At 53.4% G+C, this 25,809-nt stretch overlaps 3 protein-coding genes across 4 annotated transcripts in view; all 3 read left to right on the plus strand.

Annotated features, from left to right (window-relative positions):
* The window catches only part of Napa (NSF attachment protein alpha), an 18,855-nt gene extending 12,276 nt beyond the window's left edge, over positions 1-6,579 (plus strand). The window contains exons 4-11 of the mRNA XM_021218823.2: positions 2,017-2,063; positions 2,445-2,522; positions 2,683-2,738; positions 2,809-2,893; positions 3,569-3,673; positions 4,587-4,655; positions 4,980-5,030; positions 5,908-6,579. Of these exons, the coding sequence (XP_021074482.1) occupies positions 2,017-2,063; positions 2,445-2,522; positions 2,683-2,738; positions 2,809-2,893; positions 3,569-3,673; positions 4,587-4,655; positions 4,980-5,030; positions 5,908-6,009 (593 nt within the window). The 3' untranslated portion in view covers positions 6,010-6,579. The remainder of the gene's footprint in view (positions 1-2,016; positions 2,064-2,444; positions 2,523-2,682; positions 2,739-2,808; positions 2,894-3,568; positions 3,674-4,586; positions 4,656-4,979; positions 5,031-5,907) is intronic.
* A 2,745-nt stretch (positions 6,580-9,324) lies between these two features.
* Positions 9,325-16,757, plus strand: Kptn (kaptin, actin binding protein). Of its 2 annotated transcripts, none has more exons than XM_021219445.1 (12): positions 9,325-9,631; positions 9,939-10,021; positions 10,162-10,246; positions 10,320-10,374; positions 12,216-12,291; positions 12,380-12,453; positions 12,926-13,035; positions 13,109-13,186; positions 13,864-13,939; positions 14,870-15,005; positions 15,095-15,265; positions 16,364-16,757. In XM_021219445.1, the coding sequence occupies exons 1-12, from the start codon at positions 9,409-9,411 to the stop codon at positions 16,487-16,489; spliced, it is 1,293 nt and encodes a 430-aa protein (XP_021075104.1). In that variant the 5' UTR covers positions 9,325-9,408; the 3' UTR covers positions 16,490-16,757. The 2 variants fall into 2 exon arrangements, with proteins under 2 accessions (XP_021075104.1, XP_029387782.1); XM_029531922.1 differs by having other exon boundaries at positions 9,334-9,631; positions 15,095-15,309; positions 16,364-16,456.
* A 2,773-nt stretch (positions 16,758-19,530) lies between these two features.
* Slc8a2 (solute carrier family 8 member A2) overlaps positions 19,531-25,809 on the plus strand; it is a 29,693-nt gene continuing 23,414 nt past the window's right edge. Inside the window, exons 1-2 of the mRNA XM_021219260.2 lie at positions 19,531-19,626; positions 22,969-23,659. Of these exons, the coding sequence (XP_021074919.1) occupies positions 22,985-23,659 (675 nt within the window). The 5' untranslated portion in view covers positions 19,531-19,626; positions 22,969-22,984. The remainder of the gene's footprint in view (positions 19,627-22,968; positions 23,660-25,809) is intronic.

A 25,809-nucleotide genomic window follows, 5' to 3' on the forward strand; every position in this document is an offset into this window, starting at 1 on the left:
GCAGCCAGGGGTGTGCACCTAACGTGGAGGTGTGCTGAGGCTGCTGCAGCCAGGGGTGTGCACCTAACGTGGAGGTGTGAAGGTGCAGAGGGTAGACTGCGAGAGGCCGGCTGTACAGGGCAGGAAAGCACAGCTGTGAGAGCGGAGCTTCCGTGTTAGGGCTAGGGACTCAGGCTGAACGGGGAGGGATGGCAGCTGTGTGACACCCAGCCCTACTGCCAGGGCCCCTCCCCAGTCACAGTTCCACAGATGGGGAGACAGTCAGGGCTCACAGAGAACAGGAGCGGAGTAGGGGAAGGTACCCAGGTAACCTGAGCTCGCTTCCCCTCCCCGAGGATCCCAGGGCCTGTGCTGCACCATGAAACTGCATCCTGGCCCCATCACTCTTCTGGGCTTCGCTTTCCTCAGTGACCTACCGTGATGTGTGCAGAGAGTTCCTGAGATCCAGAAGGGAGTGACCCTGAGCTCTAGAGTTTCCCCCATGTGGCTGGTGTCCTGGGAAACAGCTGGAAGGCCAGGGGAGGGAGGCTTGAACACCCAGTTTCTTCACGAGGGATCTTCCTTACCTGTCTGATCACCTGCCCTATGGTCTGGTCCATCAGCTCTTTAGGAATCTCACCTGAGACTTTCCATTAGCAGCGGCTGATGGCCTGGGAATTTAACCCTTTTAAAGTAGGAGCTTGCTGTGCATGTGCACAGGCAGGGAAATAGTCTGTCTTCACATGTCTTCTATCTAACCCCACACCCATTGGAGTTTCCTGGATGCCTGCTATGTATAAGACACCTGACGCCTTTTCATCCATCTCCTCTCCTTACCGTAGCTTGCAATTTGTTCCTGTTTTATTGTGAACAGTGCTTGCTTATATCTGCATATGGCCAGGGACTTTAGGGTAATGCAGAGTTGAGCTGGGCTCTGTAACCCTCTACCTACTCTCTACAGGCTGAGCACTCAAGAGGATAGGGACAGACCTGTGGCATCCGATAAGCCCTGCGATGAGAGCAGATAAGGGTGTCAGCAACGGCCTGCCACTTTCCAAGCTGTTCCCAGAGCAAGGAGCCAAGGCCCTGTGAATCCATGTTTCTCCCCTGCTTCTGTGGCAGAGACTGCCCCACCAACTGATCCCATGCCAACAGGCCTTAGCTACTGCAATCTTAGCATCCTCATCCCAAGAGAGCCCAGCAGCAGCCCTGGGGCCTTCCTAGCACGTGCTCTAGTCCATCTAGACCCTTGACCGACTGTGCTCCCCAGCCCCATTCGCTGCCCAGTACTCCCCACCTGAGATGGTGGTTAGAAGATACTGAGAGTTCATTTCCATCTGCTAGAAAGTGCCTCCCACTCGGGCCTCTCTCCCCCAAAAAACTTGTTCAAAAAAAAAAAAAATTCCTTTTCCCAATTTAAAATCTTAGAAGAAATGGTACAACGAAGGTAGCCTGGTACTGCCCTGGCTTTTGGTACAGCTTGCTCTGCAAGCAGCCAGCAGGGCCAGGAATACAGTGCTCTTGAGCTGGGGGTGCAGAGCCCCCATGGAGAGGCCCCAGTGCTCCTTGCATCCAGCCTTCTCTGCAGGAGGAGCCAGTCAGGCCGGTATCAAGGATAGGGCTTACTCAAGGAAAGCCTCCAAGGACAGATGCTGAGCCCTCTAGTCTCTGCCCCAGCTTAGCACTGGCTGTCAGTTTGCCCTTTGATGGTAGGGCTTTGATAGTCTAATTCAGACTCTGGGAGCCTGACTATGCCACTGTGCCCTGATCCTGCTTGAAAGCTGGGAATATGGCTGCCTAAGGGAGAGGGCCTCCCTGGGAAGATGTGCCCAGCATGTCTCGGATGCAGAAATACCCAATCTGACCAGGTTCCCTGGGACCTAGGGCTCCCATCCTTTCCTTCCAGTTGCTCTGGAGATCCTAAGAGCCCTGAAGCCAAGGCAACCATGTGCCTGTCATCTCCCTCAGGGAGTCCAGTCTGCCTCCTGTCTTCAGGACCTGCTATAATGACCTCTTCGTCTTCTCTTTCCTCCCTAGAGGCCATTAACTGTCTGATGAGAGCAATTGAGATCTATACAGACATGGTAAGGGTTGCTTGCTGGTCTGCCATGCTCTGTCTCGTCCTGTTTATGCTTTAGAGGGCAGAGATTTGATCGCTGGGCTGAGCTACAGAATGGGGTGTCTGCTGCAGCACACACCCCTCACATGCTGCCTCTGTCCCCTTCATGATCCCCTTGTGGCTGCAGTGCCCATGCAGGTGCTTCCCTTGCCTGGCCCTCCCCTGGTGTCCCTAGGAGCCTGAGAAATGCTCAGTCTGTAATAAGGCTACTGTCATCTCCCTGCCTTGTGTGGTCAGACCCCTTACTGAGGTGGGAACCCAAGGAGGCTAGACTGGGTGGGGTGAGACTTGCTATGGAATACATCTCCGGTGGCATCCCTTTACTGCGCTCTCCCCCTTCCCCCAGGGCAGATTTACCATCGCAGCCAAGCACCACATCTCCATCGCTGAGATCTATGAGACAGAACTGGTGGATGTCGAGAAGGTGAGCTGGTGTCAGGCTGGCTGTGCCCGGGCCTCTGGCGCTCCCGTTCCCACCCACCATGATGCCCTGCCCTGTGGTCTTGGAAGGCAGGGGAGGCTGTGTTAAGGCACTGCTCCACCTTGTCCTCCGTTCCAGTCGGCCCCTCCTCATGTCTCCCCAGGCCATCGCCCACTACGAGCAGTCTGCAGACTACTACAAAGGAGAAGAGTCCAACAGGTAGCCCCTCCCCAGCCTGCCCCTCCTTGTGGGACTTGCTACTGTCCCTTCATGCCCCTCCTTCCCACAGCTCAGCCAACAAGTGTCTGCTGAAGGTGGCTGGCTACGCCGCACAGCTGGAGCAGTACCAGAAGGCTATTGACATCTATGAGCAGGTGGGCTTTGCCTGGCTGTCAGCTTCTGCCACCCACCTCTGCCTGCCCCACTCCGTCCCCACTCTTTCCCAGGCTACTCTCACCAAATGCTTCTTCCACCTACAACCTAGCTTAGGTGTGTCCTGCCCCCCCTCATGGGCTCTGTCCCCAGAGCTGGGTACCCTCTGCAGAAAAAGTAAGGCAGGAGGGAGAAGAATCAGCAAAGAGGGACCCTGGGCCCTGGGGAGCAGCGAGTGTCATGTGACACTGTGCTTGGGAGTGGGGCAGGCTGTGGCCATGGAAGAAGAATCAGCAGAGGAGGGACCCTGGGCCCTGGGGAGCAGCGAGTGTCATGTGACACTGTGCTTAGCGGTGGGGCAGGCTGTGGCCGTGGGAGAAGGGCAGGCACTACTTCTTATGCTCCCACAACTGCCACCCCTCTGCCCACTAAATGCCAGTTTCCTGTATGTCTGGCAAGGGTGCCTCCTCCCCGCTGACTTGGGGAGAGGCCCACAGACACCTGGCTTCCCTTACCCTACCCACACCCTAGTCGTGTTCTGGTCACTCTGGCAACACTTTGTACCCTTGCTGAGCTGTCCCTGTTCACTGTCATCCTGAGATCCCCAGATCTCACAGTAGGGTCTGACCTTCACCCTTGAGTTGCCTGCCTAAGCTCATGGTGATATGTGTCTACAGGTGGGGACCAGTGCCATGGACAGTCCCCTCCTCAAGTACAGCGCCAAAGACTACTTCTTCAAGGCGGCCCTCTGCCACTTCTGCATCGACATGCTCAACGCCAAGGTGAGCCCTCACCAGCCAGGCCAAGTTGTCCCTCGGTGTTAGAGGCTACTTGATCTACTTAGCCCTACCGTTTGGTTAGGATGGAAAGCAGTCTGGATGCTTTTCTGAGTTCCCAGCTGCTGGCTGGCTCCTTGCTGGCCTGTGCCCTTTATGGGTTACTGTCTATCCTGACTGTCCCATTCAGCTGTGGTGCAGAAGCTGCTGAGCCCCAGGCACAGTTCCTACCAAGACCTGGGACTCCTGGTGGCACAACTTTACCTTTGGCTCTATGCCTGCCCACTAAATTTCAGTGCTTCTGGGCAAGAGGTCAGGGACAGGGATAGCAATGGTTGGTAGAAGGATCTGGAAACTGGGCGTTGGCTTTCAATCCCTGGTAGCACCACGGGGGCTACGTGACGTCTGCTGTCCCACGGTCTCCTTCCCTGCCTGAGTATAGCTGGCAGCTATGCATTTGGGGGTGGTAGAACAGTTTGCTGTTTTTACTTTCTGTGGTGGGCATGGAACCTTAGCCTCATGTCTGCTGTGCAAATGCTCTACCACTGAGCCACATCCCAGCCCGCAGCACTGATGAATTATGAGCACTCAGTTGGGTTTTGTCAGAATAGGCTGCACCCCCACCCAACTCACCTAGTACCCCAGTAAGTTTTCCCACTGCCACTGACCCACTCAAGGCCAGCTATAGGCCTGGCGTGTGCAGTAGGCTCTTTTGCCTCCTTCCCTACTCCATGCCTGGAAAGCCTGTCCCTTCCTAGCGCCGCCTCTGCCACCTGGACTCAGCTGAGTTGGGGGTGGCACCATCAGGCCCGAGTCAGGTGATCCTGGAGACCAGGGCATGAAGCGCCGAATCAACCGCCAGCCATGGTTTTGGTGCCCCAGGCTTTCTTACCTTTTCCCCCTCTCTCCTGTCGCTCAGCTTGCTGTTCAGAAGTACGAGGAGCTGTTCCCGGCCTTCTCGGATTCCCGGGAATGCAAGCTGATGAAAGTGAGCATCGGGTCTGGCTTGCCCTGATCTGCATGTGGGCGGGGAGGCCTGGATCTGGGACTCAGCTGGGGTAGCCACCAAAGTTGCTTAGCAGGGCTCTGTTCGATTTGGTTTTCTCCTGCCATCCTGCTCAGTTCTCTACCCGAAACAAGTACAGTTAATGCAGGGACCGTGGCAAGAAGTGGGCAGGGCCAGGAGGTGGGCTTTCCCCTGCACATGCACCACAATGTCCCGACTGGGGCAGAACCTGTCAGTGTGGGGTCCTCCTTGCAGTTTCACCCCACAACATCCGCTGGGTCTGGCTGACCCTGACCCTGTTTGCAGAAGCTGCTGGAAGCCCATGAGGAACAGAATGTGGACAGCTACACAGAGTCGGTGAGTGGCTGGCACAGAAGTTCTGGCCAGTGGATCTTCTCCAATGTGCTCTCTCATAAATTCTACTCTACTTAAGCCAAGCAGTGGTAGCACATACTTTAATCCTGATACTTGGGAGGCAGAGGCAGAGGCAGGAAGATCTCTGTAAGTTTGAGGTCAGCCTGGTCTACAGAACAAGTTCCAGAACAGCTAGGGCTACACAGAGAGATCCTCTCAATACTTCCCCACCCCCAAAAGACTCTGCCCTACTTGAACTCTAGGCCCTGGGCCTTGACTGTAATTTTCTTTCCTGTGAGTCATCCTGGAACCCTCAGGGTTCGCCCCACTTTATAGATGGTGGCACAAAGGCTGAGGAGAGACTGGTATTTGCCTTGCTCCCTTGGAATTTCAGTCCATCTCTCTGCCCCACAAACCAGAATGTCTTCCGAGCCCACCCCCGTGGACAGCAAGACTGGCTGGACTCCTCTGCTGCCCTTACCGCTCGGCTGCCTGCCCTGCGCGATTGTTTCCCTTTCCCACGCCACTCTGAACATTTGTTTCCAACTGTGTCTACCTTGGTTCTCTAGCCAGTACTCGATGCTGACATCACTCTCTGGGTGCCCTCAGTAACCAGGCCCCTGAGGGCAGAGGTGAAGCTGGCTATATCCAACTTGGCACGGAGGTGGGAGAGGCAGTGTTTCCATGCCTCCAGGCCTCAATTCCACCCACAAAGCCAGGATGCTCGGAGGTCTTTTAAACTACGAGTCTTTTCCTGCCAACTCACACTCCGAGCTTTGCAGGCTGAGGTGGCAGAGCGCTCTAGGGAACCTCGGGACTGGGGCCAGGGAGGGTTCCAGGAGAGAGCAGTGTGTCACGGCTCACCCTCTCTGCGCCACAGGTGAAGGAATATGACTCCATCTCAAGACTGGACCAGTGGCTTACCACCATGCTTCTGCGCATAAAGAAGACCATTCAGGGTGATGAGGAGGACCTGCGCTAGGCCTCCAGCCACTGCCTTCCACCCATCTGTCTGTCACAGAGGTGGAGCCAACACCTCCCACCAGGAGTCTGAAGGAGTGGGTGCAATGCGGGCCACATTCTCCAGCCCCAGGCGAGCTCTCCTGGATGGCTGGTCACCCTATGCCCGCTGCGTCCTTCACCCTGCCATTTATTTAAGCCCCCAAAGGTGCCCTCCTGCCCTGGAAAGCCCACCTGGACAGATTCTCCAATTCAGACTTCTCTGTGTGCTTCAGGAACCGGAGGTCAGCTTCCGGTCCCATCTCCCAACCAGCAGTGTACTAAGGCTGTTTCCATATCTCCTACCTTGTCCTCTAGCAGAGATAAGAACACAGGTAGCTCTGAGACTTGCTCTCCCCAGCTGGGGGTAACCTCTGCCCCTGGAGCCTTCCCTTGTTCCTACAATGCCAGCCTCTCAGGTTAGACCCAGCCCTGGAGCTCACGGGGTGCCTTGGCCCTGCCCTGCGCGCCTGCTTCTCTCCCTGCATCCAGGTCTATCGACCTGGAGCTGCAGCTGCCCAAAAGGACAATAAAACCTGCCACTTTTGCATGAGCCTCTTGAGCGGTCCCTTTTGCCCTCGGTGCCCTTCCCTTTGGACCTTGGCTGTCCTGGAGGAGTTAGAGGTTTCTGCAGCTGAGCCTCAGAACCGGGGTGCTTTCTAGAAGCTGTGGACTGGCCCAAGATGACGGGAGCCTCAGACGCATTTCACCCCGCCAGGGCTGGGCTCCTTCCATGGGATTGCCCTGACTGAAGCAGACAGCCTAGGAGGAAAAGTTGGCCTTCCAGAACTCGCTCTGCTCCCCTGTCCCTCCAGTGTCCCCAACAGCTTCATTCAGTTGATAATTTGGCCCTCAGCTTTGGAGAAACCTGAGGCTGGGATTGCCAAGCAGCCTTATGAGAATGTCCCACTCATGTCCAGGGCTGCAGCCTGCTGCTCTGCTTGGACTGAGGTTGATACCCTGATGTGAAAGCTTCCTAAGTGGCTCAGATACATACTAGGGTTGAAAATATGGTTTATAAGTTGCTATGTGAGTCAGAAGCAGCCTGAAGAGAAGAAACCGCACAGCTGGGAAAGTGGGGAGAGCTTAGTGTGTAAGAACACTTACTACAACAGGCAGGAGGACCCACGGTCAGATATTCAGCACCCATGCTAAGAAACACTGGAGTGACCACATGTACATGTAAGCCTGCAAGGTGGGGCAGTGACTGTTGCTAGAGCCTGGTGGCCAGAAGCCTGGCAGCAGCCTCAACAAAAGGACCCTGTCTCAAAGGAATAAGAGTGACAACATGACCAGGTAACTGTCTTCCCGTGTGGATGGATATGCACAAGGTACATCCGTAACATACACAAATAATAAAAACAAGAGGCCATGCCAACCTGCACATGTCATTCATTCTGGATGGTTCATGGAGCACCGCTAGGTGTCCACAGGGAGCACAGTGCTGTGCTCACCGGCCAGTAGCTCTGCCTCGCCAGCCCCGGGATCTGGGATGCTCCGGCTCCTCACCACCTTTCACAGCCACACTATGTCGAAAGATTGCCATGGGGAAGTTCTCAGTACTAAACATACTGGCTGGTGGCCTACCACATGGTTGGAAGCTTCTAACTATGTTTATGCTCAAACACCATGGCCCATAATGTCTGAGGACATTGTCAGTCAGTCCTTCTTAACTCCTTATTGAGGCAGAGTCTTGTGTGTATTGAGACAGGGACTCACCATGTAGCTTTGGCTGTAGACTAGGCTGGCCTCCAGTGTACTGGGATTAAAGGTGTGTGGGGGCAAGGCAGGGACTTCTTTCTGCTAATGTACTTAGTACTTCAAGTTAACTGGCCCATGAGCTTCCAGCTCCATCTCTCCAAAGGAGTACTAAGACTACAGATACGCGCCACTTCCTCTGACTTTCCATGGATTCCACAGGCTGGGTTTGGGTTGCTGCGAGGCTTTGTATAGCAAGCATCCTTATCACCTATGCCATCTATCCGGCCCTGAGTTGACAGGGTTTTAGCGCATCTACTGAGCCTGCTTTGTGTCTGAGGCGATGCATCCCAGGTGCTGAGGTTGATTGAAGCGGCAGATGCAGACCCCCTGAAGGCCTCCTGGCCGCTAAGCCCTCTCCATCGCAGAAGCATTAGCCCAGATTGGGCTCTCCCTCAGCTCCAGGCTCCAACTTTGTAAAGCTCTTTGCATAGTTCTGGTGAGAACTTTGTGAGCGACTCTCTAAAGGGTGTGATGGCACCAGGTGCACTGTGAGTGGACAAGGAGCCATGGGTCCTGCAGACTGTCACTATGACTGTTCACTAAAGCAGGCAGTCTCTTCTGCCACCAGGATGGACAGGTTAACTGATCTTTTCCCTGGTATAAGAATACACCTGACTGTTTTGAAGATAATATTGCTTAAAGAATTTACTTAACTCAGTTGGTCTATATAACAGATTCAAGGGTACCTTAGGGCCAGCAAGATGGCTCAGCAGATAAAGGTGCTTCCTACCATGCCTGACTAGTTAATTGCTGGGACCCAGAAGGTGAAGGGAACTGACTCCCAGAGTTGTTCTCTGATCACATGCCATGGTACATGTGCCCATACAGAAGCATATACATAAATGTTTTAAGAATATTAAGAGTACCTACTTTAGAAGGACACGCCTGTGTTCTTGGCACTTGGCATACAGAGGTAAGAGGATTGTCACAAGTTTGTTGCCAGCCTGATTTGTAAATTACCAGCTCAGCCAAGGCTATGGAGTAAGATCCTGTCTCTAAAAGTAAAAAGATTAGATATGTGCCTCCGCTTCAGCTTGCTTATGAGTTTAAATAAATTGGCAGATCAAATGTGCTTATCCAAAAGGGTAGTAATTGGGTTTTATAATTGTTTTGTTGTTCGGATAGTTTTTGTTGGAGAATGAGTGTGTTTATAGGTGTGTGTGGAGAAAGATAAAAGTTGGGGGCTTGGGAGTGTCTCATGCAGGCTGGCGGGCCTGAAAACTACTTATACACATAAACTTGGCCTCTAACTCTGTAGAAGAGTTGAAACTGGTCCAACTGCCTTCACTTCCCAAGTGCTGTAATCACAGGAGTGTGTGACTACCCCCAGTTCAGGGTGATACTTATTCTTTTCACACTGCTTTCAAAGAGGCCCAAAGACGCTTCCATTCCCCCATCTCAAATCCTGGAAGACCCTCTCCGTAGCTCCGAAATGGGCAAGGACAGAACACTCAGATGCAGAAGGGCAATTTTGCCTGGGCCTCCCAGTCAGGGAGCCAGGCGCCATTTTTGTAGAGGGCAGTAGCCGCAGCTTCTTGACGTCATCAGTATGCGCTAGTGGAGGTTTCCTGACTGGTTGGGGGAGCATCAGGCCAGCTGGGACCGATCCCGGAGGGCCAGGATGGGGGAGGCGGCCGTGGCAGAGGGACCCTGTCCGCTGCTGGAGGACAGCTTCACGCGCTTCTCGTCGCAGAGCAACGTGTACGGGCTTGCCGGAGGCGCCGACGGGCGAGGGGAGTTGCTGGCCGCCACTCTTAAAGGCAAGGTCCTCGGCTTCCGCTATCAAGACCTCCGACAGAAAATCCGGCCTGTGGCTAAAGAGCTGCAATTCAACTACATTCCCGGTGCGTGGCGCTGTGGTGCCGGGGGGCGGGACTGGAGTCTGGTGTTGAGGATTCTAAGATTGTCACTGTGTTGCGAGGTCAGGGTCAAAACTGGTAATCATTAGGGTCGGAGACAGTGGTCATCATGGCCCGTAAGTAGTTAGGGTCCAGGATTCCGCAAACATAGGTTAACAGCTTAGTAGTCGGTGTTCAGAGGTCATGGTGACAACGGTCAGACTCCTGCTATCTGCAGTGGTATGAAGTTAGTGTGGCTAGGCTGCAAGAGTGGAGACCTGCCTAACCAGTGAACTTTGAACTCCCCTCATAGTGGATGCTGAGATCGTCTCCATCGACACTTTCAACAAGTCACCCCCAAAACGGGGCCTGGTTGTGGGCATCACTTTTATAAAGGTACCACCGCACCCTCCGCCTGTCCGCACCCTCTTTCTTAGTCACTGTGGATCCCACCAAGTCTGTCCCAAGTGCTCTGAATCTACTCCAAATGCCTGTCACCTCCCCTACCTCCCCTGAGAGATGTTTCCACCCCCCAGGACTCAGGGGACAAGGGCAGTCCCTTTCTTAACATTTACTGTGACTATGAGCCTGGCTCAGAGTACAATCTGGACTCCATTGCAGGTGAGTGGGACTTAGGGGAGAGCGTGGCTGGGGCTGCCAGGGGCTGCTGGGCTTAACTTGTGTCCTTCTACAGAGAGCTGCCTGAATTTGGAACTCCAGTTCACACCTTTCCAGCTGTGCCACGCAGAGTGAGTGACCCTGAGCACCCTGCTCTCCTACCCTTTCCTTGCACCCTGAGGCTTTCCCTATCTGGAGAACAAAAGGCTTTTCATATACTAAGGATTGGAAACAGGTAGTGTTAGGGGCCCAAAAGGTGATGGGAAATATAGTCGGGAAGTGGGGTTTCACGGAACTTTAGCAGACTGGAATCCACATACCTGCCATCACCAGTCTTGTTCTCATGGTGCTTCTCAGAGTGAATGCAGCCAAGACGGTTACATTGTCACCTCTCAGGTAGATCATTCCAGTGGGTTAATTGAGCACCCGGAACTCAACTTCCGAAATTCTAGATCTCTGCTTCCCAGACATGGAATTGTTCTCTAGCCTCAGAAGCCCCGAGATTGCAATTGAATGCTGAAGATACATTCAGGCAGTCGAACACTTGCCTAGTGCACAGAGCTCTGGGCTCCATCGAAAGCACACATAAACCAGTGGTTAACCAGTGGTGCATACCTCTAATTCCAGCACTCACTCAGGAGACGGAAGCAGGAGGATAAGAATTTGGCTCAAGGTCATCTTTGGCTGCATGAGTTTAAGGCTAGCCTGGGTTATGTGAGATCTGTCCAAAGGGGGGGGGGGGTCTATCAAACCCAGCAGCTCCTGAGAGTCTGTAGGGGACCTGTAAGGGGGTAGAATACAGACCATCTAGAATCTTCACAATGTAAAATCCCAAAGAAAGTGGGTTCTATTGCGAGTCTTCATAACAACACTGATACCAGAGATTAGCAACATTGTTGTTTTGTTTTGTTTTGCATTTTTTTTGTCAGGGCCCAGTTAGTAAATCTTAGGTTCTGAGGGTCAGACAATTGGTCTCACAACTGTACACTTTTGCCACTGGAGCAAGCAAACAGCAGTTGACACTGTAGATGAATGAGTAGGATTGTGCCAATAAAACTTTATTTACAAAAAGCATTTAGTGGGTTGGATTTGGTATGCAGGCCCTAGCGCCCAATCTCTGGTTTAGCAGGTGAGAGATACAAAAATGAAGCTTCAAGGATGTGTGTGTCTGTGTGTGTGTCTCTGTGTGTGTGCATGTATATATACACCTTATTATGAAGACCCTTGTATATTTACTTATATGCAAGAGGGTCCCATGCATATAGGTGGAGGTCAGAGAACACCCCATGGGAGTCAGTGCTTTCATGCTGTGTGGGCCTGGGAATCGAACTCAGATCATCCAGACTGGTAGCAGTTGCCTTTATCCACTGAACCAGCTCACTGGCCCTTGCTGGGAGGTCGTGCAGATTCATTCTAGAGTACCCTGTCCTGTCCCTAGAGTGAAGATTTGAGCAGTTGGGGGCCCTCAGAGCAGGGCTCGCAGCACCTGCCCTTGGCCGCTCTGAGCTCTCGCAGCTGTGGAACTTAAGAGTTGGTGTACACACATCTGCAGAACACTAAGCCGTGCACCTGGCATGCGAGTCTCTGGATGCCAGCGTTCTTGCAGGCTTTTTTTTTTTTTTGGTGGGGGGTGGTTTTACAAATGCATTTCAGGCTGGGTGTAAGAGGTACAGGTAAGTGGATTAGGAGTTCAAAGCCAGCTATGGCTACATACTAAGTTCAAGACCAGCCTTGGGGGAGGCAGAGGCAGGCAGATTTCTGAGTTCGAGGCCAGCCTGGTCTACAGAGTGAGTTCCAGGACAGCCAGGGCTACACAGAGAAACCCTGTCTCAAAACAAAAACAAAAACAAAAACAGACCAGCCTTGGGTTCAGGAAACCCTATTTCTAAATAAATTGACAGTGGCGTTTCTAAATCCCTGCAGGAATTTAACCACTCAGGTTCCAGCACATTCTAGTTTGCTCTGCTTTCAGAGTCCAGGTTGGGGACCAGCTGGAGACCGTGTTTCTCCTGAGTGGGAACGATCCAGCTATTCATCTCTACAAGGAGGTGAGGGGGCAGGCTTGGCATAGTCTGACAGTGCTGGACTGTGGCTATTGACTGACTCCATCGCCTGGGGTGGGCCTTGCTTCCTCAGAATGAGGGACTCCATCAGTTTGAGGAGCAGCCCGTGGAAAACCTCTTTCCAGAGCTCACGAACCTGACCAGTAGGTAGGAGGGGACCCCAGCACTCAAAGAAGGGACCGGGGCCTGTGTACGGGGAAGCCAGAGAGAGCAGCACACGGGAGAGCAGCCGTAGAGAAACTAGGAAGCGTGTTGGAGTGCCACTCAGTGGATGGAACGCTTGCCTAGCTCAAAACCCTGAGATCCATCCTGTAATCTAGGCATGGTAGTGTACAGGTAGGAGAGTCAGGGATTCAAATTCATCCTTGACTTTGAAGCTAGCCTAGGCTACATAAGACCCTGTCTAAAAAAGGGGGGGTGGGGGAGGCAATTGGGTAGCATGTTCCCAGCTTTCAGCATGACCTCAAAGAAGTTGATTGATCATGGGTGGGTGTCCCCAGAGCAAGCAGGATGGGGCTCAGGGGCTGACTCCTGGTGCTTCAGGGAGGGGCAGGGTGTTCCAGAAAGCAGAGGTGGGGTTCTGGGAAATCAACCTGTCCATCCACCGTCCTCCCACCAGTGTCCTCTGGCTTGATGTCCAAAACCTCCCTGCCTCATCCCAGCGGCTCTCGGCTCTGGGCTGCCAGAGTGGTTATGTGCGTGTGGCTCACGTGGACCAGAAGACTCGAGGTGAGGGTCAGGCCTGGAGTGGGGACAAGCCCAGGGATGGGAACAGGTCCCCGAGTCCCTGCTTTCCATACAGAGATCTTGCAGACATGGACAATCCAGCAGGATGGGCCCATCTCCCGAGTGATTGTGTTCAGCCTGTCAGCCTCGGAAGGTGAGCTCTTTACTCTAGACCTGGGGTCTGGAAAGTGGACTCTGCAGCCTCAGCTTTCCCAACCTCCCCTACCCCCCTGAGTCCAGACCAGACCCTCTGCTCCTCCTGGGACCCCTATCCAGCCTGTAAGCTGTGCCACAGGCTGACCTCAGAGCAGTTCTGTTGTCCAACCTCTCTCTCCCACTTTGGTCTAGCCTTCAACTTTTTCTCTCCTTTCAACTTTCCCTTTGTGGTCTGGCCCTCATTTCTCATATTACCTTACAGTGACTTCCCCCACCCCAGACTTCTCATTCCCTTTGGACTGACAACTGTCAATCATGGTCTCACCCTACCCCCAGGTGCTTTTCTTCCTACTCCTTGACCTTGGTTTGTCCCACACTGACATTCACCTTAACCTGCCCCTCACCTTCTAAGCAAAGTCCCTTTCACCCTAATTCTCACAGTGTGGTCTAACCTTAGACCTCAACTCTGCTCTAATCTTTGTCTTTTCTGCTGTGTTCTACCTTCAGACTAACACCATCTAAAGTCTGGCCACAGTCCTGTCATAGTCTAACTCTAACCCCCTTCTGAGGCACAATCGTCGGTCTTCATCCTAGCCAGCATTCCTAACTACAGAGGGGACGAGGGTAAGGGAGGTCCCGTCACCATAGACCTGCCAACTCCTGTCTCTTCCATAGCAACCCAGGACAGCCCCCGGCAGGAAGGATACAGTCTGCTTGTGGCCAGCATGCTGGAGCCAGCTGTGGTGTACTGGTGAGCATGCCTGGGGTTTCTGGGTACAATGTAACCTTGTGCCCGTGTGGTGTGGTCTAACCTTGTCAGCCCTTTGAGGTGGCTAGGGTCAAGAAAGCAGGAGGTGGGAGCGCTCACATCTAGATCTTGTAGAGGATTTGTTAAGGGTGGGTATATCTTCCCCCCACTAAAGACACCCAGACCCCTGACATGAGTGGACTAGGGATGCCAGCAGACACTGGCTTGGGAAAGCCTAGACATGCAGTCCTTGGAAATTTCCATGATGTCACTATTCCCACTATCTCGGATTTTAAGTCACCACAAATTGTACAGTTGTAATGCTAACATAGGCAGTCAGCTTTGTATGTTAGGGATGGGGGTGAAATAGGATCTTAGGAAGTCAAGCATGCCCTCCAACTATGAGGCTAATGATAACCCTGAACTCTCGCGGTCCTCCTGCCAATGCCACCCGTGTGCTGGGATTACACGCATGCACCACCACACCCAGCTCATGTGGTGCTGGGTCAAACCCTGGGCCTCACTCATGCTACACTGTACCGATTTAACTACATCCTCGACCCCTCCATCCCCTCCACCTCTCCCATTCCATGCACTCCCATCCACTCCTGTGAGTAGTTCCACCCAGCTCCCTCACACTTGTGCTCTGTACAGTACCAAGTGCTTACAAGTTCAGGGATCAGGGCACCCATGTCTCCGAGACCCACCGTGTGGATGTACACCTGGGAGCACAGTAGGCCATCCAGAAGGGGCCTATAGGACGGACACTTGAGGCCAGCCATTTTCTAACATTGAAACCAAGGCACACAGCGTCAGGAGTGAGTCTGGACCTCAGGGGAAGCCAGTTGGGCACCACCTACAGCCTGGAACCAAGGTGGCAAGGTCCTGTCATCTGACCTTAGCTCCCACCCCCTCTGTATTTGGGACCCTCAGGGACCTTCTGAACAAGGGCCTGGATGACCAACTTCTCCTGCCTGGCAGTGACCAGTTTGACAGCGTCCTCTGTGGCCTGGTCACTGACGTGGACCTAGATGGACAACCGGAAGTCCTGGTGGCCACCTATGGACAGGTGGGTCTCAATAGATGGGCCTGTCTCTCACCTGTGTCCCTGCAGTGACCTCCTCCTCAGCCTGCATGACCGTGGCCCTCTCCCCACAGGAGCTGCTCTGCTATAAGTACCGTGCACTGCCAGAGGACAGCAGAGGCTTCCGCCTGCTGTGGCGCAGGAGCTTCGCCAGCCCCCTGCTGGCCATGGCCCATGTGGACCTGACTGGAGACGGCCTGCGGGAGCTGGCTGTGATATCCCTGAAAGGGGTGCACATCCTCCAGGTATCGGGCCTGCCACTCACTGAGGGACGCCCTCCAGGTATCGGGTGAGCTGCCACAGCTGAGCAGGAGCTGCCACTCACTGAGGGACGCCAGGCTCGGTAGGGGGAGGTGGAGAACGGGGCATTCGCCCAGCTATAGGCATGGTGTCTTGCCTTTAGGAAGGGGTAACCTGACCTTGGGAGGTCTCTGGCAGCCAAGAGAATGCCACCCAGTGGCATTCATGAGGGAGGTATCAGCCCTGGTAAAGCAGTTAGATGCTTAGATGCTGTGGGTTTGAAAACTCCTCTCTCTCTCTCTCTCTCTCTCTCTCTCTCTCTCTCTCTCTCTCTCTCTCAGTGTGTGTGTGTGTGTGTGTGTGTGTGTGTGTGTGTGTGTGTGTGTGTGTCAGAGACAGAGAACAAGTAGGGAGGGTTTTGTGTGTCCTGCTGTCTTCTATCTTATTCTCCTGAGGCAGAGTCTCCTACTGAACCCCAAGCTTAACTGGCAGCTCATGAGCCCCCAGAGGAGCGTCTCCTGGTCTAACCTCAACTTCTGCTTTCCACTTCTGCCTGGTTCTTGCTCTGTTGACCTCTCATTTGTTACGGGACCTCACCTTTGTCCTCCCTGCTGCGATCTAACCTCGACTTCTCTCTAACGGTTGAACCTCAAATACCCTCTACTGCAATCTGGTTTTGAGCCATGTCTGTCTTTCCTGTGCTTACTCTCCTAGTTCTTCTCTCTCCACTTATTTATTTATGTGTCTGATGCTTAGTATCAGACCCACTGTGCTATGTCCCCCAGCCCTTGGGTTTGCAAAGCAGAGTCACATTGTATAGCCAAGCTGTCCCAGAATTCAGTCCCTCTGTCTCAGCCACTGGGGCTCCATGCCCAGCCTTCTGCTGATCTCCAATCTCAGTTCTTTCTACTTGGGTCTAATTTGCTCCTCCCACAGGAAGTTATAAAGCTGTATCCCCCACCCTGACCCCAAATCTGGCCTCTGCTCCCTCCTACTTGGGAGACCAATTCTCATCCAACACCCTATGGTCTAATCCCTGCCCAGTACGGTCTAACATGTGCCCCTCTCCTGTCACAGCTTACCGTCCTCTCTTGTCCCCACAGCACAGCCTGATCCAGGCCTCTAAGCTGGTCTTGACACGGCTTCGTCATCAAGTGGAGCAGAGGAAACATCAGCAGGGCCTTGGAGACAGAGTGGGTCCCAGGCCTGTGGAGCCCCCAGCCTCCTGAGCACTCCCTCTTCTCAGGTGTGGGCACCTCGTGTCCGTCATTGTTGATGGGGAGCAAAGCATCTCAGGAGTGTGCCCCTTGGACTCCCCCAGAAGGGGAATTCTGAGAGTCCCTGACCCACCCTGGTATGCTGTGTGACCCTAGCTGATCACTCCTGTCTGAGCCTTTTGAAAAGGGATGTTCTCAGCCAACCTTTGCAATCCCATCAAGTGTTGGTCCCTGAGGACTGTTTATACATGCAGAGCAACAAAGCTGTCCTGGCTGTCTTCATTTCCTTTGTCTGGCAAGCATCTATCAAATATTTACTGTGAGCCAGGTTCTACGATGCTCACTTCACTCTCAAAGACCTGAGGAGGAGATTCCTAGGTTAGACCCAGAGGAAAGAAAGAAAGTTACAGAGTGTAGAGGGGGCATTTTTGAAGCTGTGGAACCATTCTCTGCTCTGGTGAGCTAAACTCAGGGTGTATGGTCCCAGACAAATGCCACTGAGGCAACCCAAGATGCATAAGGAACCACAGATGAGGAGTCAACACTGGAGGGAGGGAAGAACTCACCAGGGGCTTCAGGCTCTGCTGGGTCCCCTGGGAGACCCATGGAGACTAGGGAATCTTTGGGCATTTTCAGCATCTCCAGTGAACCCAGTAAGGCCTCTGCAGACTCTGTCAGCCTCAAAGAAGTGATCGTGTTACTGGTCCATTTAGGAGGGGGCTGGTCTCGAAAGAAAAGGGATTAGACTGGCTATGGACCAAGGCTAACAAAGTAAGTGTGCAGCGAGTCTGGTGTGCGGTGTCAAAGCTAGACCAAGACAGACAGGCCCCGGGAGATACTGTGCTAAAGTAGGTATTGGGGCTCAGCTAAACAGCCCAAAAGGATTGGAGAGACAAGAGTAGTCACCACCCCCATGGCTCCGTCAGAGTCTCTAACCCAAGGCCCAAAGAAATGTAGCCCAGAGGAGATGGTGCTTCCCCGACCCCTAACCAGGAATAGAATTGGGGTCTGTGAGGTTGGTAAAATATTAGAGAGGGACTCCAGGCTGGGGGTGGGGCCTGGGTGCTTCCTTGGAAGAACATGTGTTTGTGGGGTTGGGTAGGTAGCAGCCTCACCTGCTAGGGAAGTCCACCTGTAATTCTGACCACCCTCCTGCACTGCAAAGGTCTTGGGACATCAGGTGCCAAGATCCCGACTTCCCAGGCTCCAACCTCCAAAAGCCAGGCCGAAGCGTGGGAAGCTTCAGGGAGTTGGAATTTCCCTCTCCTGGCAGCAGGCCCAAGAGTGTCCCTCCAGAGCTGGCAGCGGGCACCGGCTGCTGGCAAGGCCAGCCTTCTCTTCCTGCTGTACCATTTTGTGCTCAGCACCTGTCACCTGTCCTCTAGAGGGAGGGAGCCTGGCGTGGCATTTGTCCTGAGGGTAGTGATGGAGAGGCGAGTGATGTACACATCCTGAGGTGTGTGCATGTGTGTGTGCACATGCAGGCATGAGTGCATGCACCTGTGCAGCTAGTTGCATTCAACCACCTGAAGGCTTCAGAATCCTAGGACATTTGGCTTAGGACTTGGCAGTTGGGGGAAAGTTGAGGAGTCTGATGTAGTTCAGGCTGGCCTCTAGCCAAGGGTAACCTTCAACTCCTGATTCACCTCCACCTCTTGATTGCTGGGATTGCAGGCATGCACCACCATGCATAGTTTATACTGTACTGAGGGCAGGACCCAGGCTTAGTGCTAGTTTGGCAAACATGCTACCAACTGGTCCACATCTTCAACCCCCTCCCCCAAAATTGTTTTGAGTCTAGGTCTTGCTATGAGGATGGCTTGGAACTCAGCCATCCTCCTGTCTCAGCCCTCTGAGTGCAGGGATCAAACAGATGTGTGTCACCACACTGGGTGATCTTGATCCTTCCCTGCCTTTCAAGCCCAGAGGCAGTACAGCATGCGGTAAAGATACAGAACCTGAAGCCACAGTTGCTGCCTCAGTTTCCCCTTCGAAATGTCAAAATGGGGCTAACAACATCTACCTCTGGGATGTTTTGGTGTGGCAGGGGCAGTGGGAATGGCTCTCATCGTACCATGGCACTCTGGTAGCAGTTCCCTGTCTTCTGTAAGGTGCTCTGAGCAGGCTGAGCCTGTGAACTTGGAAAGATCTGCCGCCCGACATTCCTTCCCCACTTCCCCCAGGTCTGCCAGCCTGTGGCTATTTGTAGCAATGACTGCATCTCTGGGCCCTTGTATGGACGGGGTGCTATGCGTGTGTGATCAAAGAGAGGGACTGGGATACCACAGCACAGACCGGTGTACGAACTCCATCGCTGTCCTCGGATTCTAGTGCTGAACCCCAAGATTGGGCAACTTGCAGCCCCAGCCCTGCCAAGCCCCTCTGCCACCCACTAGCTTCCTTGGCCACGCCCCTTTCCGGGCTCCTCCCTCCTGCCCCTTTGCCTCGTCTCTGTTCTGTAGCCCCGCCCCCAGATCCCCTGGCCACGCCTCTTCATATTGGCTCCTCCCTCGGCGGCTCTCAAGTCTGCGCTCCCTTGCCTCGCTCCCTCCCGTAAGCCCTGCCCTCTCCTGGCTCCTCCCTCTTTTCCTCCGGCGTCTTATTTCTCCTCCTGGTGGTCCTTTTCCCAGCTCCCCTGTGCCCACCCTCTCTCCTCCTTCAACTCCTCCCTCTTCCAGGCTGTCCCTGTCCTCCAACCCACAACTACCCTATTCCCACACACCACCCTGCCTAAATTTCCTCTCTCCCACCTCCTGGTGGTCCTTTCCCCAGCTCACTTGTCCCACCCCCTCCCGTTAGCGGCAACTCCCTCCTTCAGGCCAGACTCTCTTAACGGCTGATTCCCCCGCCCCAGTTCCTCTGTCCCCGCCCTTCCCCGGCCTCCTCCCAAGCTGTATTCCCATACCTCTCCAGTCTAGCCCCCTCTCCGGGGCTGCTCTCTCAACTCCCCGCTTTTCTCTGTCCCCGCCCCCTCCCCTGGGCTCCGCCCTCCTCCGGGCCCCTCCCCGGCTCCCCTCCTCGCATCCCCTCTCCTCCCTCCTCCCTGATCTCCCTCAGTCCCCGGCTCCTCTCCCTCTTTCTCCCTTTTCTCCTCGGGCGGAGGCGCCCACCGCGGGGGCCCAGCGGGGACCGGCCCGGCCGCAAGGCAGGTAAGAGCCCAGCGTGGCCGTCCGGAGCCTCCGGGGTTGCGGGAATCCAGGCTGCGCCGCATCCGTCAAGTGCGGGGGCTTCCTGAGCCCTAGCTCTGAGTCCTGGCTGCCCGGCTTTCAGCGTGCGCCATGTGTATGGTGTTGTCTGTCTGTCCGTCTCTGGGCACCCGGGTCTCTCTCTCCCCTCCCTCTTCTCCCTCTGCCTGCAGCCAACTCACACCCACACACCTCTGTCTCCGCCCCTGATGCACGGGGACCTGGAGGAGGCAGATTCCCCGCAGTGTGGACTCCCCCGAGGGCCTGGAGTGCCCCTAACTCCTCCTCACCCCTTTTTAGCCCAGGTCTCTCCATCCTCCCAACCTTGACTTTCTGAGAGTGGTCCTGCCTACAGCCTAACCTGTGTAATAACATTAGACCAGTCCTTCCAAAGTCTAACTCCCATACCTCTCACTGCCCATTCATTCTTTGGACAACTCTGAGACACTTTGCTACTCCTGGGCACTGTTCTGAGGTCAGGCTAGACAGGCCCTTCTCAGTCTCACTTCCACTCCTCCAGCTTCACACCTGCTTCACAGTGAGGTTGGGTGGGAAAGCAGTCACTTTCTGGGGACTCTACAAAGGGGCTCAGCCTGACGTTTTCCTACCCTCGGGAAGGGCTCCAGAGAAGGTAGGCGAGGTGCTAACCAACACCTGGGCCAGAGCTGGAACGAGCTTTCTGCCTACAAGATACCCGCCCTGCGTGACAGGCGCGTGGGGATTCCAGATGGCTTAAAAGATCACTGGGTTAGGAGCTCCACGCCTTAATGCCACATTTGTGTTCTGCCTCTGACTTGACCAAGTCCTTTCTCTCCCTACTGGTCTCAGTTTATGTCTGCAATCTGCAACTGTGTGTGTGGTGGGGGCCCTTTGTGGTTGATGGAAAGAGTGTGGTGTGTGTGTGTGTGTTCTGAATTCTGTATTCCCACTCTGCTTTGCATCGCCCTCATCCCCAGGAGTCAGTATACAGGCCAGGTCCTCGCCCTGCTGTGGTTGCCTTGGGGAGTCCCACCTGGCTTTCCAGAATCCCCCAGAGACAGGTCAGGCAGAAAGGGACACTCACCACTACCCCAGCCGGCCAGCAGCCCATGAGGGTTGGAGAGATGGCCTTGAAGATGCAAGTTTGAGGGGGTGCTACCACCTGCCCTGCTGGCCCTCCCTGGATCAACCTGATCCTTTCGCCGTTGAGTCTACACCCAGATTAGCTTTCAAGGCTCCGAGGAGGAAGCCTGGAGCACTAAGCGAGGCCGCCCCAGCCACAGGCAGACAGTGCAGGCCTCTCGTCCAAGTGTTTCACAAATATTTATCTAGTGCCTTCTCTCCTGAGTCCCTCTTCCAAGACTAGGAGATGGAGGTGGGGGGGGGGAGGAATCAGTGTGACAGCAAAAAGGGATCAAATAGACCCTGCCTCTGGGCAGGCAAACATTAGTGCACTGACCCTGGTGTTTCTGGAGGACTGAACCTGGATGAACAATTGATTAGACTTGAACTAGAACTTCCCAGGCATCTCACCCTCCCCCAAAGAGGCAGTTAGATGGTTCTTGACTCACAGGGTCTTCCCTGACTCTCCCAAAACCCAGAAAGGGAGGAGGGAGAAGCAAAGGGGAGTCTGCTTGGGATCCTGGTGGGTTCATAATTACTCATGAGTGTTTGCTAATTAGGGGCTGCTAATTAGATATATCATTAAAGGCCTTGTCTAGGGGGCTGTGTATCGGCTCTTTAAGAATCACCCCTCTCCCCGCCCCTGCCTACACACACACACACACACACACACTCCTTTTCGGGAAGTTCTGCCAACATACTGCCTCCCTCCCCCAGAGCAGGCTCCTGGTCTGTGGGTGTGAGTTGAGGGCAGGCTGTGGGTTAGACTTTGAGAGGAACTTTCAGACTGACATAGAAGGTGGAAATTCCTGGAGACAAGGCTAGAGGCACCCCAAGGCATTTCTAATGGGCAGCAGGCTCAGGTGACAGCTCTTTGGGCTGCCTTTTCTCTATAATAGGCAACTGGGTTACCATAACAACCTGAGGGTGGAGCCAGGAGCTCAGACCTTGGGCACCTTCTGGGGGGCAGTGGATGCTGGGTGATCTGTGCAAATTGTTTCACTTCTCTGAGCCTTGATCCTCTCCTTTGTGAACTGAGTGAAAGACCCCTCTCCAAAGGCCAGCGATGTCACCTTGGAGAGTACAGTCAGAGCCCCAAGGAAGAGCGGGCTTCAGGCCCCCAGGGAGGATCAGGGCAGGTGGGACAGAGGCCATGCAAGCAAGGGAGGGGTCCACAGTCCTCTGAGACTGCAGTTGTGGAATATTCTGGAAGAAGAATGGATGGGCGATCCTGCATGCTTATTGTTTATTTGTTATTGTGTGGATGTGTACGGTCAGAGGGCATCTGTGTAGAGTCAGTTCTCTCTTCCTATCTCTTCTTTGCCATGGCACACTTAAACCCTCCTCAAAATAAATAAAATGTAATAAGACATAAACACAGAAAGACAAAAATAGATGCTCATACCCAGAACCTACTACAGCCCCCTCAAGACCCAAGCTGCAGTGCCTGGAACTGCCCAGTGGACTGCTGGCCTCCAGCGGACACTGCTTTCATGGTGTTCTTAGTACCTGCCATCTGTCACTCAGCCACACATCTCAGGATCAGGCTCCTCTATGTCATCATGATCAGCCACCGTCCCCTCTCTGCTTAGGGGCAGTAGACTACTCCATTACTGTTTCTGCATTTAATTGTTGCTAAGCCTCTGAGTTGTTTCAAGGTTGGCCCTGTTGTAGATAAAGTTGCCGTGGACGTTCTCCTGGGGGCCTTTTGATGAGATGGGTGTATAAGCCTGTCCTAGGAGCACAGCTGCAGAATCACGAGGGTGTGTGATGGTTGGCTGCAGGCTCCCAGGGTACTTTGACTGACGGATGTTTCCAGCATTTCGCATCTGGTCCTGGGCATTCCTGTGTCCTTTCACCTGGATGTCCATGTGGTGATCTGTGTCTCTTCGTCTCCTGTGCTGGTTCCCAGCTCACCTGTGTGTCTTGTAGCCTAACAAACTGGGATACTGTTGATTGACAGTGCTGGTAATGGAACCCAGGATTTTCTGCATGCTACACATGTGGTCTATCAATGAGCACCACCTTCAGACCCACACTGCATATAGGAAAGTACTGTGCCTTTGAGCAACACCCCAGCCCCTCACTAGGGGGATTTTAGACTGGGGCTCTACCACTGAGCCACTCCGCCAGACCACACTGTGCCTTTTGAGTGACAGGGAGGCATGTGATCCACTCAATCTAATCTCCTCCTCCTCTCCCCAGGACCTCACCACCCACCATGGCTCCCTTGGCTTTGGTGGGGGTTGCCCTTCTTCTGGGGGTACCCCACTGCATGGGGGAAGCCACTCCGACCCCTTCCCTGCCACCTCCCCCAGCTAATGACAGCGATACCAGCTCAGAAGGCTGCCAAGGTTCCTACCGCTGCCAACCAGGGGTGCTGCTGCCTGTGTGGGAACCCGAGGACCCATCGCTGGGCGACAAGGTTGCACGGGCCGTGGTGTACTTTGTGGCCATGGTCTACATGTTCCTGGGTGTGTCTATCATTGCCGATCGCTTTATGGCATCCATTGAGGTCATCACGTCCAAGGAGAAAGAGATCACCATCACCAAGGCAAATGGAGAGACCAGCGTGGGCACGGTGCGCATCTGGAACGAGACGGTGTCCAACCTTACACTCATGGCCCTGGGCTCCTCAGCGCCTGAGATTCTGCTGACTGTAATCGAGGTCTGTGGCCACAACTTCCAGGCTGGTGAGCTAGGCCCAGGCACCATCGTGGGCAGTGCCGCCTTCAACATGTTTGTGGTCATTGCTGTGTGTGTGTATGTCATTCCGGCTGGCGAGAGCCGTAAGATCAAGCACCTGAGGGTCTTCTTTGTCACAGCCTCCTGGAGCATCTTTGCCTATGTCTGGCTTTATCTCATTCTAGCAGTTTTCTCCCCAGGCGTGGTCCAGGTGAGTAAAGACCAACACCTTGTGGGAGCCTGGTGGCTTGGGATGTGTGTGTGTGTGTGTGTGTGTGTCTGTCTGTGCGCACGCAGGCGTGTGTGCGTGTGTGCCAGTCACACTGCACCAGAGGGCTGAGCCAAAGACAGCAAGTCAAGACTGCAGCCCCAGGTAGAGCTCTGTGCCCACCCAAAAGGTAATTCCCAAGGGTGTGCGTAGGCTAACAGAGCCCAAGGTCCATGTAAGACATGCCGCAGCTTGCCACATAGTTACCTGAGAGGGCTCCTTTTGCATAATTTATTCCCAGCTTTACAGTAAGACATCTCTATTTGCATAAGTCACACTTCACTTACATAGGCCAGCCTCCTGTGTTCTGACAGCGCAAATCAATTTGAGTAACTTGGCACATTTACATAATATATCCATGGACTGACATCTGTGGTACCCACATCTGCATAATTTATTTCTCTGTAGGGCCAGAGAGATGGGCAGTTTGCATTGCTCATTCATTATTCAGCTTCAGTTCAGATTCAGTGTAGTTTATACTCCCATCCAATTGGCAGGGACACCAGCAGAGGCCGGTGTCCACTTTGCATAATTTATTTCCACACCGAGACAAATTTGAAACTCACAGCTGCCTGGCTCACACCCCGATTGCCACAGTCCTCCGTCTATCTCTCCCAAGTCCAGTGTCTTCACCAGCACCCCTGCCTGTCCTCATCTACCTTTACAACATTTGGTTAATTTATTTCCCACAAGTCTAAGACTGCTGCCTCTATTTGCATAATTTATTCATGGGTCTGGCCTAATTCCTACACCCACATGCATAATTTATTTGTTGTGCCCAAGACTCACTCATTCACGCTGTGCATGATCTGTTAACTGCTGTCACTTAATAGATTCTACTCTAGAAGTACCCAGATACAAAAGTGCTCTAGAGTTGGCATCAAAGTAGAGACTGCAGGGTTTATCTGGTCATGAGGCTTATGCCTGTAATCCCAACACTAGGAAAGCTGAGGCAGGAGGATTGTTGTAAGTTCAAGTTCAGCCTGGGTGGCACAGTGAGACTGTGGAGATGTAGGTGGAGCTAAAGGGTGAAGAACTTCCTGAGCATCCATGAAGTCTTGGGTTCCATACTCAGCATAGGAAGGAACAAGGAAGAAAAGGAGAGGAGGAAACAGGAAGGAGGGAGAAAGACAGACGGATACTATGGGGTCAGAGCGTGGGAAAGTCTGCCCCCAAATCATGACTAGAACATTGAGCTTCCTAGCAGCCCTGGTGAAAAGTACAGAATGGGGCATTGGACAGTTTTCAGATTCTCTTTAAAAGGACAGCAGCCTGGCCTAGGGTCCAGAATAGCCTTTGTGTGTAAGGTGAAGGCTTTCGTGTGAGTGTACACATGTGTGCAGGCACAGAATAGCCTTTGTGTGTGAGGTGAAGGCTTTCGTGTGAGTGTACACATGTGTGCAGGCACAGAATAGCCTTTGTGTGTGAGGTGAAGGCTTTCGTGTGAGTGCACACATGTGTGCAGGCACAGAGCTCAATGTCAGGGGCTTCCTCAGTTACTTTCCACATTATTATTATTATTATTATTATTATTATTATTATTATTATTATTATTTTGTTTTTTTCAAGACAGGGTTTTTCTGTGTAGCCCTGGCTGTCCTGGAACTCACTCTGTAGACCAGGCTGACCTCGAACTCAGAGATCTACCTGCCTCTGCTTCCCAAGTGCTGGGATTGAAGGTGTGTGCCACCACTGCCCAAACAGTTTTTGTTGTTGTTGTTGCTGCTGTTGTTGTTGTTTGTTTGTTTTGTTTTTCATATTGGAGATTGAAAAACACATGCTAGGCAGGTGGTGCTGAGCCATTGTCCCAGTCTTCAACGGTAGATTCTAGGCTAGCATTCTACCATGAAGCCATTTGGGGAGAGATTTATGTTTATTTTATGTGTATGAGTGTTTTACTGCATGTTTGTGCACCATGTATGCCTGCTGCCTGCAGAGACTAGAAGAGAATGCCGGATCCCTGGAACTGGAGTTTTGGGTAGTTGCAAACCGCCATGTGAGCACTGGCAACTGAATCTCCTGGGTCCTCTAGAAGAACAGCCAGTGCTCTTAACCACTGAGCTGTCATCCCAGCTCCATCCATTTCTTTCTTT

This window comes from Mus pahari, chromosome 19, assembly GCF_900095145.1.
Source record: "Mus pahari chromosome 19, PAHARI_EIJ_v1.1, whole genome shotgun sequence".
Taxonomy (NCBI): domain Eukaryota; kingdom Metazoa; phylum Chordata; class Mammalia; order Rodentia; family Muridae; genus Mus; species Mus pahari.

Bases quoted from the DNA above. Each gene is read 5' to 3' on its own strand.
- Kptn (XM_021219445.1), top strand. From the start codon at position 9,409: ATGGGGGAGGCGGCCGTGGCAGAGGGACCCTGTCCGCTGCTGGAGGAC. The intron at 12,292-12,379 runs GTGAGGGGGCAG...TTGCTTCCTCAG, and splicing joins CTATTCATCTCTACAAGGAG to AATGAGGGACTCCATCAGTT. The intron at 13,187-13,863 runs GTGAGCTCTTTA...TCTCTTCCATAG, and splicing joins CAGCCTGTCAGCCTCGGAAG to CAACCCAGGACAGCCCCCGG.